The 15,839-nt window shown below is 48.5% G+C and overlaps 1 protein-coding gene across 1 annotated transcript in view; it reads right to left on the bottom strand.

Annotated features, from left to right (window-relative positions):
- Positions 1 to 3,723: 3,723 nt before the first annotated feature.
- Positions 3,724 to 15,839, bottom strand: part of PTDSS1 (phosphatidylserine synthase 1) — a 62,602-nt gene continuing 50,486 nt past the window's right edge. Inside the window, exons 10-13 of the mRNA XM_021688255.1 lie at positions 15,468 to 15,567; positions 7,548 to 7,616; positions 6,755 to 6,824; positions 3,724 to 4,774 (exon numbers count right to left, since the gene is read on the bottom strand). Coding sequence (XP_021543930.1) covers positions 4,665 to 4,774; positions 6,755 to 6,824; positions 7,548 to 7,616; positions 15,468 to 15,567 — 349 coding nt within the window. The 3' untranslated portion in view covers positions 3,724 to 4,664. The remainder of the gene's footprint in view (positions 4,775 to 6,754; positions 6,825 to 7,547; positions 7,617 to 15,467; positions 15,568 to 15,839) is intronic.

Here is a 15,839-nt window from a genome sequence, read left to right as displayed (position 1 = left end):
TTAAACGCATCCCCTTGCTCCTGGTCTGGATTTTGTCCGCTCCAAAAGAAGGTAGAGGATTCTAAACATTTTGAAAGCTGGAGGTCTTTCTTAAGCCTTTCCTGGGTTGCAACCATAAAATACCTGATCAGTCCATGACGTATGCGGTCAGATTGACGAGAATGAGCCAAAGCAGCCCTTTGTCAGGCGAGAGGGAATAGTTAAGGTTTATGGTCCAGATTTTCCAGTATGGATTATTACATAAACCCTGCCTGTGATTTGACACTGTAATTAAGGCTATTCTGTGTATCCTTCAGACATGAAAATACAGTATTTTGGTTCTTGAGTCTCAGATTTTTCTACTTTTCTCTTAAAGGCAAACAAACCTTATTTCCGGTGGTTTGTAAAACCACAAGTCATCTTTCCTGAGCATCCAGAACGGGGACATGGCCTATGTAGAAACACCAGCGTCTGAGGCCTGGGGGAGACCACACTGGGGGTGGGGGTGGGGTAGGAGGCCAGGCAGATCTAAGAAAACCTTCCAGACACTGGGGGACATTATCGGTTCCCACAACTTACAGGCCCTCTGAACATGTTTTCAGAGCCTTCCAATAACAGAAAAAATAATTAATACCTGGGGCACAAGAGGTTCACGTGTGAGCCCAGAATGGCTAAGGAGGCTGGTGGTTGGCTGCATCAGCTGTGAAAGCAAAACTCTTGAACAAATTCTATTTTCTTGAATGGTGTTCCTGTCCTTGCTGGGTTTATGAGAAGGGGATGGATTTGCCATGCTCTTCTCCTTGCTCTAAGAGGACAAGAATGCTGGGGACTTAGGAGTCCCTTTTGCCAACACTGTAGGCAGGAAGCTTGCCTGTCACCCACCCCCTTAGCCAGCCAGGTATGCTCTACACAGAGACTGATTTCCAACCAGAGTATCATGATGTATAATAAAAACTAAGCTTAGTTATGGGAGGCCCTGGAGCTACTTGGACCTGTTACAGATCCTTAATAGGGTAAGACTTTAACAACAAGTATTTTCTTATAGAACAGGCAGCTTCAAAATCTACCCAACAAAGCTGCAAGAAAGGGAATGTCAGGATAGACAAAGTCACAGATGAATTTCTGAAATGGATTAAAGGCAGTCTTTAGTAAACAGAGGAGACAAGGAAGATTTTTACAACTCAGAATTCCAACAAACAAAAAAAAAACCAAAACAACACAAAACCAAACAACTCACGTGCAACTGTTTCTCTCCTTTTGACTGACATTCATAAATGATTCCTCTGAATTCACAGAAGAAAGTAAAAAAGCCATAAATATTTATTGCACCAAAAATAATACCCAAGTTCCAATTAAAATTTTTTGTGACCTTCACACCTGCGATGGTCTCAGCATCAGGTTTAGAACAAAATGTGATCAAGGAAATGTTGTAAAAACTGAATTATCATGGGCTAGTAATGAGACTCTGCAGCCCATCGGTCTTAGCCATGACCAATGCCGACCCTTGCAAAGCACCAAATCTCAAATATAACCCTTGCAAATGCACACACACTTACGAAGGAAAGACATGCATTTATGATGAAACACTCACTGATGGACAGAAGTCTCGGCTCTCCTTACATCTTGATTTCAATCACATAAGTGAGAAATATACTGAGGATGACAATAGCTGCCTGTGGGATTCCTGGTTCTCTGACAGTAAGAACGCTATAAATGAAGCCCAGCTGGCGAACTCCGTGGTGGGCCCAGGGATTCTGCAGGAGATGCTGAGCATAATTCAAAGAGCACACAAGTCAAATCCCCTGTGTTTAACATGCTCACTTCAGTCTGGTTCTCAATAGTGAACGGGGTGGTTCTATTCCACCCTGCATTTAGCCTCCCCACTGTAAGGGCCTGACCAAGTACACTCTTAGAAACAAACAGAACAATCCAGTGTCCACTTCCAAAGGGAGATCCCGGACAAAAGGAGCTATGACTCAGAGAGGCAGCTTCAGAGGGGAGACCACTAGGGCTACCCCTGAGGTGTTTGGTAAAGAATTTTATTTTATTTCTCCTGGGTGAGTACTTTACTCATGAGCTCACTACAGAAGACGTTCTAGTGGAAATAAGGCTCGCGTTTATGGGATGTCTTTTATCATCGAAATGCTTACCAGGTCAATGAAATGTCCTAGCATTGCTGTGGGAGCAGTTTGGCCAAGTCTTTTACAAACGGTGAAAGGAGACACAAGGAAAGCAGGGAAAGGCCACAATGACAAAAAGGGAAAGGTATCTAACATGCAGTACAGTGCTACTGATGGAGAAAAAGATGCGAAACGCTCTTTGCGCATTATGTCCAGAACAATGGTGCCTTTTAAAAGGGCTGTTTGCAAATGGCAAATGTGAGATGATTTGCAAATGCATCGTTTCTGATATTAAATGATGCCTCTGATCTACTGCCATCAGTGAGAGGTCCATTTCCATAGAAACGAGTAGGAAAGTAGGTCAAAGCTGACAGTATGGTTTCTAGGAGGAACGGCAGCTGAGGTTCTGGCCAGTCATGGAAAGCACTGGTTTTGTAACCACTGTGTCAAGAACTTTTACTGAAAAGGGGGGAAAAAAAGAAAGCGCTTAAACTCAAAGAGCAGGCACAGACGGTATCTGAGGACTTTGCTGGGATATCAGACAAAGCCACGGAGGAAAAACGGTCCCACGGGCGCTTTGCTTTTCAGATATCCCACGGGACAGTCAGCCGCCTCGTGCTAACAGGTGCCTCCCTCTACGCCGGCCTTGGAGAAAGGAACGTGCTGCACCAGTCTGACCGAGCTAAGAGTTAGGAGCGTTCAAGTGCCAGGCCCAGCTCTCCCAGATGATGAACTTGGAAATACTCCGCGATGTGGGCCAGGCGCACAGGAAGGAGAGTCGAGGTAGACCATGTATAGGATACTGTGATACACTCTGGCACTCAGAAAAGCAGAATGCATGGGAAATACTTGCAAAGAAAGTTCACGTTGTACCTATGTTTTAAAAACGCCTCTTTCATGGGCTATCGAAGTGTAGGTGGGTTTATGCCACAAGCACCTCTGCTGTCTCAGCCCTTTCTGGGAAGGACGGGGTTGCCGTGTGGACCACATACGAATGCAGAGCCGGGGGGGGGGGGGCGGCGAGGGAAGCATCACAGCTGACTCCCCCAGTCACCGTTCCAGCGGAATGAACGCAGGTGCCCCTCCACCAGCAGTGGGCCCGGCTGCTGCAGCGAGGCTGCCGGACGCTCTCACCCAAGTGAGCAAGGGCACAGGATGTGACCCCGGCTCTGCATGATTCATTTAACCCCTTCACCCCGGAATTCCTTTGCAGAAAAAGAAAAACATGATACTTCTAGGGCGAAAGATTTCCTTAAAGGGGGAAAAGAGATTGAAAACTCTGCTCTGTGAAATGAAGGAACAAGAGGATTCCTTTTGGCAAAATTAGATCTCTAAGCCAATCAGCTGAGTACTGGCCCCTTGTTAGGGGAAGAAAATCCAACTCGGTGGATGTAACCACATGAACACACAATGACGATCTCGTTCATTTCCTGTGGCTCACCCGGGGATTGGAGGAAACAGAACGTGTGTCTGTAAGCCCTCTAAAATACCTCACTTACCTCTTTTCTCGCTATATAGAGCGTGTACGCATTCACATCACCCTAAAGAATACAGTGATTGCTTACAAACGATGAAAAATACCAATACGATGCGAAGAAACGAGCATTTTACAGAGACTGATCTTTGATGGACTTTAACGTGAATTATTTTATTTAAAACAGGAATCCATCAGAGGTGGTGGACTATCAGGGTAAGTAAATGTTCTAGAGCATGGCACGGATGAAAGGGAATACTCACCAGCACCTCACATGGGACTAAAAGACAATGACAGCCACACAGCATGGAGGGAAAACCAACACCATGTAGAAGGCACCTGGCTGGGAGAGAAGCCCGGTGGGCGCTGTGTGTGCACTGTGGATACGTCGGACAGACAACACTGGGAACGGACGGACCAGGTTCTGATCTGAAGCCCGGGAGCCTCTGTGGGTAGCGAACCTTTCCTCAGGCCGGTTTTCCACTCACCGCGCGCGGTTTAAGGTCCTCGAGAGGGGACGCGTTTGCGAGAGAGCAACAAACTCTCCCGCGTTTTATCTCCGGGAGAGAGAGGCACCCTCCCCAACTCAGTTTCAGCAGTGGCTTCTAACTTAAAACCAAGTACTAACAACGATAAAATAAAAGACAGAATAGGGGCCTGAACTCAGACCCATAGGTCGAATGGGAGAGGCAGATGCATAAAAATAAAGCCCGGTCACCAGTCCGAACGTGCCGCGAACGCCCCGTCTCAGCGACCCGCGACCGCAGCGGACCACAGTAGGCGCAAGCATGGCGCTGCCCGGGGCAGTGGCGAGGGAGCCACCGCCCCCCGCCCGCCAACGCTCCGCATGCCTACCCGTGACCGCACGCCAGTGCTGAAGTTGGAAGAGACCTCGAATTGGCAAAGGATGCCTGGGGTGGCCGGGTCTGTGGGAAACAAGACTCACGCTCTCAAAGAATGACCCCTGAGCCCCCTCTCCTCGTCCCGATGGCACTGCATGTTTGCCCTCCTCACAGGGAGGTCCACACCATTCAGTTTCCCCTCTCAGTTCTAGGCACTCTCTGGGACATCTGCGATGAGCCAGGCTCTTCTCATTTCTTCCCCACTCCGTTGGTGACTTTTGACTTGGAATGTCGATTCCTTCTTCTGGAAGAGTGGCTTTCATTGTTGCCTGGATGCTTGGGTGGGCTGTCCTCAGAACCTGGCCAAAGGAAGGAGAATACGCCGTCACCCTGGCTGTGGGGGGTTGAGGGCTCCCTCCTCAGATTTGGAGTTCTCCCTGCTGGGGACCTGCCCGAAGTGCAGGCTCTTCTGCTGATACTTGCACTCCATCTAGTGGCCTCATGAATACACGAAGGCAAGGCCCAGAAATGCAGCGTTCGCCTGCGTATGCAAGGGGAGGGGGGGGGGGGGGGGGGGGGCTTCCTGAAGAATTTTTACATTCTCGCTGTGTAAGGTGGATTGTGCTCACGGTGATGGGCTCCAGAACGGAGAGGACAAATGACATCAAAGCACAAGGAAGAACAATGAAACCACAGGGGTGTCGAGTCTACTCTCACAACCAAAGGAGACCTCACCTAGATTTCCATGCCTTGACCCGTTTACACACTAGAGCTTCTACATCCCCAAACTGAAAGGATTCCTGACTTTACAAAATTAAAGATAGCCTGCCCTCTATCATCCGATCTAGAGAATACCTTTAAAAACCAGCCCCTGCTGCTCATGACAGCTCTGGAGCCTCCCACTGAAGATGCCAAAACACCTTCGTTCGAGATGCGCAGTCTGCAGGGACACACTTACTATTTGTTTGGGACCTCGGAGAAAAACTTCCACATCAGCCGGATGCTGAGCAGCCAGCAGGTGTCAGCCAGGCGGAGGGTGGAAGCGGAGGGGAGCAGGCTGGGGGTGGGCCTTCCACGTAGTGGGGTGTAAGGAAGGCTTGGGAGAGAAGCAAAACTGCCTGGCATCAGGCTGGCTCTGCCCTGAGGTTGAGCACATGGCCACCCTCCAGCCCAGCAGTCAAGCCAGACAGTTCTCTGCTCCAGGGCTCAGATCCAGGCCCTCCACCCAAGACAGCCACTCAAAACATAAGAAGTTCCCAGAGTTTTGGTCTCCACTGCAAGGGCCGTTTGGCTTAGTCCAAGGGATTCTTCTACCACTCTGAAGTTCTTTTTCTTTCTTTTTTTTTTTAATGATTCTGTCTACCTTTCATTTCAACATACCTCTACCACTGCTTACTTTCCTGCAGTCTTTTCACTGGAGAGGGGCTTAGAAGTGCCAAGAATTGATCTGTGAGGAGCTGGTTCTGAATGAGGGAGCCCCAGGGAACCCCTCGGCCCACCAGTATCAGCATTCCAAAACAGGGTGCCCATCGACCCCCTGATTCAGGAGTCTCAGGAAGGGTGCCCGGCCACTCGGCAGAGAGCATGCTTGCCTCTTCCCTGGAAAGGACTCTGGAAAGCTTGACCCCAAAAAACTCAGGAAAGCAGTGTGAACAGTAGTGCTTTCCTCTCCGTGGGCCCACAGCTTCTTGGAGCAATTCTGTGAGCTCAAATTCACCATCTTGAGCATTCATAATTCTCTCCCTTCGGCCAAGCCTTCCGATCGGCTCATCAGAACGGACAAGAGATTACTGTCCAGTGGAGCCTCCTTGGTGTCGTTCCACAAGCCTAATTCTTTAAAATAGCCAGGTGGCCCCAAATCTTTCCAAGAGGCTCCCTGCAGAGGCCAATGGGAAATTCCTGGCTCCACGACTGAAATCTCTCTTATACCGGGCTGCCTCTTGAATAAATGTAATTAAATCACTCCACCTCTTCTGAGAGACCTCTCCTCCCGGTATGTAATTCTTCCTAACCCTTTTCACTCATGACCGAAGCCAGGAGGAAGAACATTCCCATCAGGATGCCTGAGACGGGCGCAGGCCTCGTGACATTTTCCCATCTTAGGAGAGGCAGAACCTACACGGCGCCTCTTCTTATGAGGCAAGTTTCTTGGGCAGATCCTGCCAGTACTTGGCAGGTTTCACGAGCAGGTAATGGAGGACATGGGATGAGCAGGTCTGAGAACCTTCAGGGCATACATTTATCAACATTCAGAGGATAAATATTGATTCCAAATCTCCTTATGGGGCCTCAGGAGGAAGAGAACTCAATAAAGTTTTTAAACAGTGAGTGAGAGATACCTTTTGAGCCTTTCCCATGAGACCAGGAGATGTCTGGACTGTAGGTGCCATCTTCACACTCTGAGTACGTCTAGGGAGAGAGGGAGACTTAGTGATGGAGCTCCAAGTACTCCCCGGGCTGGGGCAAGGCCAGCAAGTGAGGCTGCTTCACCCCTGGGTCGCCAGCAAGTGGCAGAACCTCCTCACACTCCTGTTCCTCAGCTATAAAACCACGACTGTCTCCCAGGGGCTACAGCATCAATCTTCTAGAAAGTACCGTCAGTTCCTCAGACTTAAGGTATGAATTGGGGATGAAAGCTGTATTTTACTTAAGAAGATATTACACTTTGTGGTAGGCTACCAACGTAGCATGGTGTGTTCAGCCTGCTCACATCTATTTCCTAACTGTAACCCCTGTGTCTTCTATGAGGTGGGCAGGGCAGGCGTTTTATGAGGGGGAGCCCCAGGCTGGGTCACAAAGAGACCCGCACAACGTCCAAGAGCTGGGAAGAAAACCCAGCCTTTCAAAAACCAGTCCAGGGCTCTCTGTGCGATTTTATTTTTAAACAGACACATAATTGGGTTTTAAACCCCTTACAAAATGAGGACAGAAATAGTGACCTATTGAGCAGGGCACTCACAAGCATGGGCAGCCACTGATAGGGGACGAATCCTGAACTGGTTATGTTTCCGCAGTGGCCAAGACTGAAGGTGCGTGCTCACAGTGCTGGCCACGCCATAGTCGCAGATGAACCGCCCCCTCCCCCAAGCTCCAAGCAGGATGTGATCATTTTAAAGACGGACCCTTCCGTACCTTTTCTCGGTGACCATAGTGCTCCGCATACCAAACCATGCCATAGAGACACAGGAAGGTGGTGAAAGCCTGAAAGAGAAAAACAAGCACATTTCATACATAATGTTGCACCAAAAAAATCCCATTTCCCAGGATTTCAGGGTTTCAACAGTAATGCATACAAGACGGCTCGATGTGGTTTTGCCATCTCTCCTAGGACACCGGTTACACAATGGCAGAGATGAACCCCAGGAGTGTGTGTGTGTGTGTGTGTGTGTGTGTGTGTGTGTGTGAGAGAGAGAGAGAGTGGGGGAGGGCATCCCCTAAAGCTTCGGACACGAGTCATGCTGAGACCCTAGTGACACTTATGATGCTGATAATCAGAATGCAAGATCATTTTTCGATGGCGGGTAAAGTGGGATGCCTTCTCTGCATGGCTTTGCAGGTTTTTATATACTCTACGTCTGGTTCTCATGGCCCATCCTCTGCCACCAGCGCTGGGAAGTTACAAGGACTCAGCTGGTCAGCTTCTGTGGGGAAGACGAGTTCTAAATGAGAAGGGAGTTTCATTCGGTCTGGGATCACAGTGGCGTGGGAGGGCATTGAGGACCGACGCCCACGGTGTCTGAGTGGGTGGCGGGCGCAGCGGGACACAGCTGCCCATGGCTCTGCACCACTTTCTCAACTCCTTTTTTGTCTCCGCGGCCCCACCCCAACCCCGGTTCTGGTTGCTTTTGTTTTTCCTCTTTGAGTCCATAGGAAAATACAGAGAAAACAAAACCGCTTTGGAAGCAAGCCCCGGAGTGAAATGAGAAGGGAGTGGTCTGTGGGTACCCAGAGGCAGGGACGACCTCTACTTCCCCGACAACTCCCCACCCACCTTGCACTGCACCCTAAATTATACTCTAATTTAAGCAAAGAACAGCATCTACGGAAATCCAAAGTCTTCAAACGTGCCAAAGCACTAAAAATCAGGGAGAAGTTTCTGGTTGCCTTGCTGGAGCACTGAAGGAGAGAGGGGTAGTGAGGACAGAGGAGTCCCCACCAGGCCCTGCAGCCAGGCCTGACCTTCCCGACTGTAAGTGAATCACCAAAACAAAACAACGCTTGTCCATCCCGGTTCTGTGTCTTCAGAATGCCTCGCCTTAGGAACTGACTGACACCGGGGAAAGAAAAGCATCACAGGAACACTTGAGGGTGGAGCCGAGCCTGCAGGGAAGGCTGGGGCGGGGGGCTCTGAATTCTCATCACCCCAGCGTGCAGTCCAACTCAGGCCCAGTTCCTGTCAGTCAGCCATGTTTGCGGAGCGTCTGCTGGGTACACAGTGTCACCTTAAGTGCAAAAAAGACAGGAGTCCGAGTGCTCTGGAGGGCCTTCTTCTATGTCAATGAAGTGGGAATACTGGCGTGGTGGAGACAACATGAAATGTTAAGACCCACTGGTTCCTTTTATTTTAAAGCCATATGCAAGCTGGCGTAAATCTGCAGATGAGGTATTTAAAGAAAAGGAAGCTCATATCCTCCCCCATCAAAAAATCAGACAATGAATGAATAAATTAAGATGATAAAATGAAAATAACTTCTAACCTTTAACATATTCTAGGACTTGCTCAAGATTTCTAATCTACACCACCATTAAACGTACCATTTTCATGGGATGGAAAGAGTGGGGAAGCCTAGAGGATTTGCAGGGTATCAAGCTTATGTAGGTGTTCGCTCCTTTACAAAGAGCAAAATAGGCTATCTTAGGTTTGGGGGTAGGGGGTGGGGAGTGCGGGGCAGGTTCCACCTCCCCAGACCAGAAGGCTGGCCAGATAGCTGTCACTCCACTAGACTAAGGGGCGGTGAGCTCGGGGCTGGCTGTCATAGCGAATTCCACCCACTGGAGGGCAGGAGTGTGGAGCTCTGCCTTCCCCAGCCCTGTCCCCGAGAGGGCAGGTGGGGGCAGCTGGGGCTTGCTCCCGAAGAATGGGCTTTGCAATTTGCAGGCAGGCAAACACTGGCAGGTGGTGAGCAACAGGTGCTTATCATCACAATCGCCACACAAAGAGCCTGCTGTGGTGGCCAAATTTACCACTTCACCCGGGTACTTACAAGGCCCATTTCACACTTGTCCCAAGGAGACAAAAGCTTATAATTTACAGGTTTGCAATCATACCTGTGAAAATCTAGGCGCATATCCACTTAAAATGTCAAGGCCTGGATTTAAAAAAGCAATTGTACAGATTTTGTTTTAAGAAAGGGAAAGGAAAAAAAGAGAAAGAAAAACATGTGGGAGGAGGGCCAAGGCAGCACACAGCCAGGGGGGTGTGGTGGCAATGAGGGCGTAGGCCTGGCTTGACTTCCAGTTAGAGTAATGAGCAGGCAAATATACACGACTGATCAGACAACTGCTGAGGAGAAACTTACTAACCAGCATATGGCATCTCTGCTTCTGCATTCATCTCAAGGTCTGGATCTGTTCTCTTACCAAGCAAGGGGAATAATTAGGGGCTTTGTTTCTCTGGCCACACTTAACTCTCTTATTGAATAAGGTTCACCTCCCTCCTGAGTTTGAGATCAATCTTGATGTTTAATAAAGGCCCTGAATATGGGCAATGGGGACCCCCAATCATCCCAGCCACCAATGGCCTCTTTTCAGGCCAGGTCCCCCTCTATGGCACTCATCACTGATAACACTCATCAGGGGATTTGGCTTGGTCTTCAAAGCCCTGATCTCCTGGGGCTTTTTTCTCAGGCCCGGGGCTCTTAAATGTGGCTGCTCCGAAGAATCCCATCCTCAGCCAGTTTTTCCTGCCCCTGCTCGGTTCCCCTAACCTAATCCCGACGCTCCAACCATGTCCTGTGCACCAGTGGCCCTCAACTCGTTCACCTCCACTGCTGACCAAGTCTTCCCAGTGTTACTGGACAGACTGGAATTTCCAATGATACAGGACATCTTCGCCTCTAAGTTCTAAGGGCCTCTCAAACCCCAACACCCTAATCAAATTCATCTCCCCTCAACGCCCTAATCAAATTCATCTCCTTTCACTCAGTGGGCTTATCTGATATCCCCCCGTTTGTTATTACCACCAAAAGCCACCCAGGGGCACGAACTAGAAACCCTGGAATCACCCTCATGCTATCACAAGGGGGTGGCGTCCTGTGGAGCTGCTCTCTTGAACATCTCTCAGAAGATACAGCCCTCTGGGGCGCCTGGGGGAGCTCAGCCTTAAGCGATGCCTTTGGCTCAGGTCATGGTCCTGGAGTCCCCCCATGGAGCCCCGCATCAATGGAGAGTCTGCTTCTCCCTCTGCCCCTCACCCCGCTCGTGTGCACTCTCCCCCTCTCTCTCTCAAATAAGTAAGTAAGTAAATAAATAAATAAACCTTTAAAAAGAAATAAATCCAGCCCTCTCTCTGCGTCTTCCATGCCACTGCCTTGGGTCAGCCTCTGTCATTTCTTGCCTGGGACCCTCAACACCCTCAGACAGCACCTCTCGTCCCTCCAGACTCTCCCACCCCATGCAGCCTCTCTCTGTGAACCAGTATCTTCCCATTGAACGACAGTCCTTGGATCTCCAACTACAGACACACAAGAGTCCTTCCGAAGCAGATGTCCCTTGTCCCCTCCCCCACTTTACTCTCCTCCTCTCACTCCCCAAACAGGGTGCCGTCTTCCTGAGACGCTGGGCATGGGCACCACTGCGTGTCTTTGCATGTGCCAGTCTCTCAGCCTGCCTGGATGTCGCTCCTGGTCCCTATCTCTTGAACCCACTCCTTTATTCTCCATGCATTTGCTGAGTGAGTCCTATGCATCAGAGACTGTACTGGGGTCAGTGGGGACAAGAGGACAACAAAATTTAGTCTTTGTAAGCAAGAGGTACAACGCTGAGGAGAGAATGTAAACAACCCAAAATTACGTGACACTGAGGTTAGAACTCAAAGAAATATGTACCAGGTGCGACTGGTCCCCCAAGGGGACGTAATCAGCCCGCCTGGCTGGGGGCGCATTTCATGGAGGGTAGGAATTTAGTTTGGTCTTGGCATGAGTCACTAGGTAGAAAAAGCAGGGGAAAGCATTCAGATGGGGCAAAGAAAGCACCCTAGGTGAAGACAAGAGAAGTCTGGAAGGATGATTCGTTGAGGTGACTAAGAGCAGTCTGGGGTAGCCTGAGATTCAAGTCCAAGAGGGTGGGTATGATGAACGCTCCAGATGAAGACTGTCCTAAACACACACGTCAGAGTTCACATTTCAACCGGTAGGTTTTGTGGTGGGGATTCTTCCTTCTTGATACTTCTTTCTACACGGAGGAGCTTTGCTGGTATAATATTCCTGCTTCTCTCCACCCCTCACCCCTCCACCACTCTTTCGCAGAAGAGTTCTCTCTTCACCGACGGGGGAATCTGAGATAAGGAAGCTGGACATTTCCTGTCCTTCCTTGGGTGCTGGGCCACTGGCACGGTGTGAGGAGGCCTGCTTCCTGGGGCCAGAGAGTGTGTCTCATTCTGGACCTCACTCTTCAGAAGCCCCTTGTTGCCGTGCATCTAAAGCTGATATTGAAAAATGTGAAACCTCAGTAATAGAGATGCTATGCTGCTCTCCACAGCCTTCTTTCACCCTATCTTTTGAACTATTCTGAACTGAAAAATGTTGTATTATTGGGCCTTCTCCAGCCCCCGAAAACAGGCAACAGTTCTGAGCAGGGAAAGAGATTCGGATCTGAGTCCCGGAAGATGGCGTGGCGGCAGCATAGAGAACGGCGCCAAGGGGCAGAATGGGGAGGAAGTGCAGGTCCAGATAGCTGCAGGGACAGTGGGGATGGGGGCGTGGGGACGGAGCTGGATGGACAGAACCTGGTGACCCATTGGTTTCAAGAGGGACAGAGGAGAGGAAGCAGCCCCTGAGGTTTTTAGCTGGGGCACCTGACGGACGGGAGAGCATCCACTGTAACCCTTCAAAACCCTGCTCACATGGTACGTCCAGGGAGACTTTGGCAGCTCCCCAGCTCGTGTGGTGCTCTCTAGTGCTCCCTCAGCTCTAGGTACACATCCTTTGTACTGTCTGTCACATAGGAACATGATGAGTTTGCATGGGTCATTCCCATCTGGACCTGGAGATCCTTGGAAGGGGACGCCCTGTGGGGAGAACAGGAACTCTCTTGCCGGGCTGTCTGGGTGTGGGCCCTAGCTCTGCCACGTACTATCTGTGTGACCTTGAGCCAGTTAGTGAACCTCTCTGGGCCTGTATTTCATCTATAAAAGATGGCATATAAAGTACCTCCCCTCCAAGTAATCCTCAAACATGCCATTCATGAGAAGTGCTTAGACCAGCGTCTGGCTCACAGTGAGCATTAATATAATCTTATCACCACCGTCTGCTCTCTGTGCGGCTCACTATCAGAGGCTGCTTTTTTTTTTTTTTTTTCTAAAGATTTTATTTATTTGACAGAGACACAGTGAGAGAGGGAACACAAGCAGGGGGAGTGGGAGAGGGAGAAGCAGGCTTCCCGCGGAGCAGGGAGCCCGATGCGGGGCTCGATCCCAGGACCCTGGGACCACGACCTGAGCCAAAGGCAGACGCTTAACGACTGAGCCACCCAGGCGCCCCATCAGAGGCTGCTTTGATGAACACTCAGTAAACGTCCTGTGAGCAAATGACAGACTTGCAGGGACCACGCCAGGTGAAGGAGAGACCAAAGCGGTTCACGTCCTCGATAAAGTGACAATCACGCAGGCTCCAAGGCAAACCAAACGTCACCAACGCAAGGGAGCATACGCTAAGTGTCAAATAAGTAAAACAGAAAAGTCTCTCAAACTTAAAGAGAGGCTGGAGGAGCCCCTGCAGGGCAGATGACCGGAGAGGGCTTCTTGGCCATAGCCTTGGGGAGACCTTGCTAGCCACTGATTCTCCAGGGTGGGGCTGTATGCGGGTGTTATGAGAAGGGATGCTGCCCCCATCCCAGGAGTCCTGCCTCCTGCCTCAAGCTCTCGGTGGTCTCCAGGGCTCTGGCACTGGGTGAGGGCAGCACCCACCTCAGCCCACCCTCTGCAGTTGGTCCTGCTACAGTTCACGCACCTAATGCACGTGCCAGGGAGACATGTGAGAAGCACACGGTTAAAATCTCCAGGCTCCTCCGACGCGCTCCCCTAACCAATCCTTATATCTAGTCTCACTGGGATGGAAAAAATACATTTGAACATTAATTCTGGTGTACAGGTACAAAGCAGATCATTACTCCCTTTCACTGTTCAAGATAACACAGGACAGAACAGGCTCAAGGTGCTCTGGCACAGTTCAGATTTCTAACAAAATAGATGCTGTGAAATGAAAGGCAATAAAAAACACCTTAAAAATACAAAGTTTAGTCTTGCCAAAAAAAAAAAAAAAGACCCGAATCTGATTAAGCCTCTAGATTCAGCTACTAATTTGCAGAAAAAAAAACAGAGGACAAAGACATCTGTTAAATCAGAGTACACTAGAAAATCAGTAAAATCCAGACTGTGGGAAAATCTACAGGACAACAAAGCTAGGTCCTTCGACAAACTGTAAGGGAGACAGCTAGAGACAGGAAAAACTATATAATAAGAGACTTAAAAGGCCTGCTGACCAAGTCTAACAAGTGGATGTTCATTCAAATAAACTACTAAAAATACCAAATTTTAAAAAATAGTAGAAGTCTGAACATTGACTAGGTATTTGATAGCATTATGAAATTATTCTTTTTCAGATGTGATAATGGTATGGTGGTTGCATTAAACAAAAAAACATTCTGACCTTGTAGGGATGCATCCTGAACTATTAAAGGTGGGTCTGTTTCGAAATAATTCAGCGTGGGGATGGTGGGTGGGGAATACAAGGAAACAAGAGACCCATGAGGTGGCCACTGTTGAAACTGGATGATGGATGGGTACCTGAGGGGTTGTCTACTTCCACATACATTTGAAATTTTCTATGATTATAACGAAAGCCTGAGTTCATTTTCTGGACCAAGTAAGTGAAAAGTGAAGAATGTTAAGCTTAAATGTAAAATAAGACTTTTCCCCAAAATAATAAAACAAATTAAGAAGAGTAGACACAGAATGGTAGGTTAAGATCCTACTTTACTTTCTTTTTGTTTAATTTAAATTCTATTAACACAGAGGATATTATTAGTCTCAGAAGTAAAGTTTAGAGATTCATCAGTTGCATAGAACGCCCAGTGCTCATCATATCACATGCCCTCCTTAATACCCATCACCCAGTTATCCCATCCCCCCACCCCCGTCCCCTCTGTTTGTTTCCTACAGTTCATCATTTCTTACGGTTTGTCTCCCTCTCTGATTTTGTCTTTTCTTTTTCCCTCCCTTCCCCTATCAGAGAAACATAATTATCATTTCATTCATTCATATGTGCAATTTAAGAAACGAGACAGAGGATCATGGGGAAGATCTTACTTCATTTTAAAGAAGAGGGAAAAGTCCCAGGACAGTGGAGCTAGAGGTCCCCAAGGGCTCTTCCCTTCAGAGAGGAAAATCATCCCACAGGGCTTGGCCCATCAAAGTCAGCCTGTGGGGCAGAAACTGCATAGTCTGAATACCTACAAGAACATCTTACATGGCCTACAAACCACAGTCCATCATCTTGTACATAAACCCTTGAACAGCCATACATATGCTACGGGGCACTCTGTCCTTGTCCTCTCATGGAGCTGAATTCCCATAAGCGAAATAAATGCACGTATGGTGCACCTGCAGAAGGCATCTGACCAGCACCTGCCCAGGTGACCTGTTTTGGATGCTGGGTGGTCTCATGTGTTTAATCTTGACCTTTAGACTAGTGGCCGGTTTTAGGTTATTAGAAATAGAAGGTCCTGTGTGCAAATTTCTGAAAGAACTTGATGCACACAGGTTTTCATTGTTGTTTTAAAGAGACACCATGGGGAGTGTTGCTAACACTTCTGGGTAAAAAAGTAATGACTTACCACACAAAGAAGCCAAAGCACAACATAGAGTATTTGGGTCTTAGAGAAGAGATCTTGTCCAAATTTTATGCACACGATAGCTTCCAGGAAACCAATGACCCTAGTCAGACAGAACGAGAGATTAAATATTAATTCTTCTTATCATATGCATTATACATATGCATATATACAGTGCAGGGCTGAGCAAATGCATTATCAGAAATATGCACTATTCCATCATTATACGCCGGTAGCAGGCTCCTCACAAAATGATACATGTTCTATTCCACAGCAATTTCTTCAGAAATAACACATATATTAGATTTAATACAAAGTTTATTTTATTGTTATTTTTTCTTAAGACTTAATTTTTTTAGAGCAGCTTTAGGTCAC

This window comes from Neomonachus schauinslandi, chromosome 4 (genome assembly GCF_002201575.2).
Source record: "Neomonachus schauinslandi chromosome 4, ASM220157v2, whole genome shotgun sequence".
NCBI lineage: Eukaryota > Metazoa > Chordata > Mammalia > Carnivora > Phocidae > Neomonachus > Neomonachus schauinslandi.
This window is presented reverse-complemented; position numbering and strand designations above follow the sequence as displayed.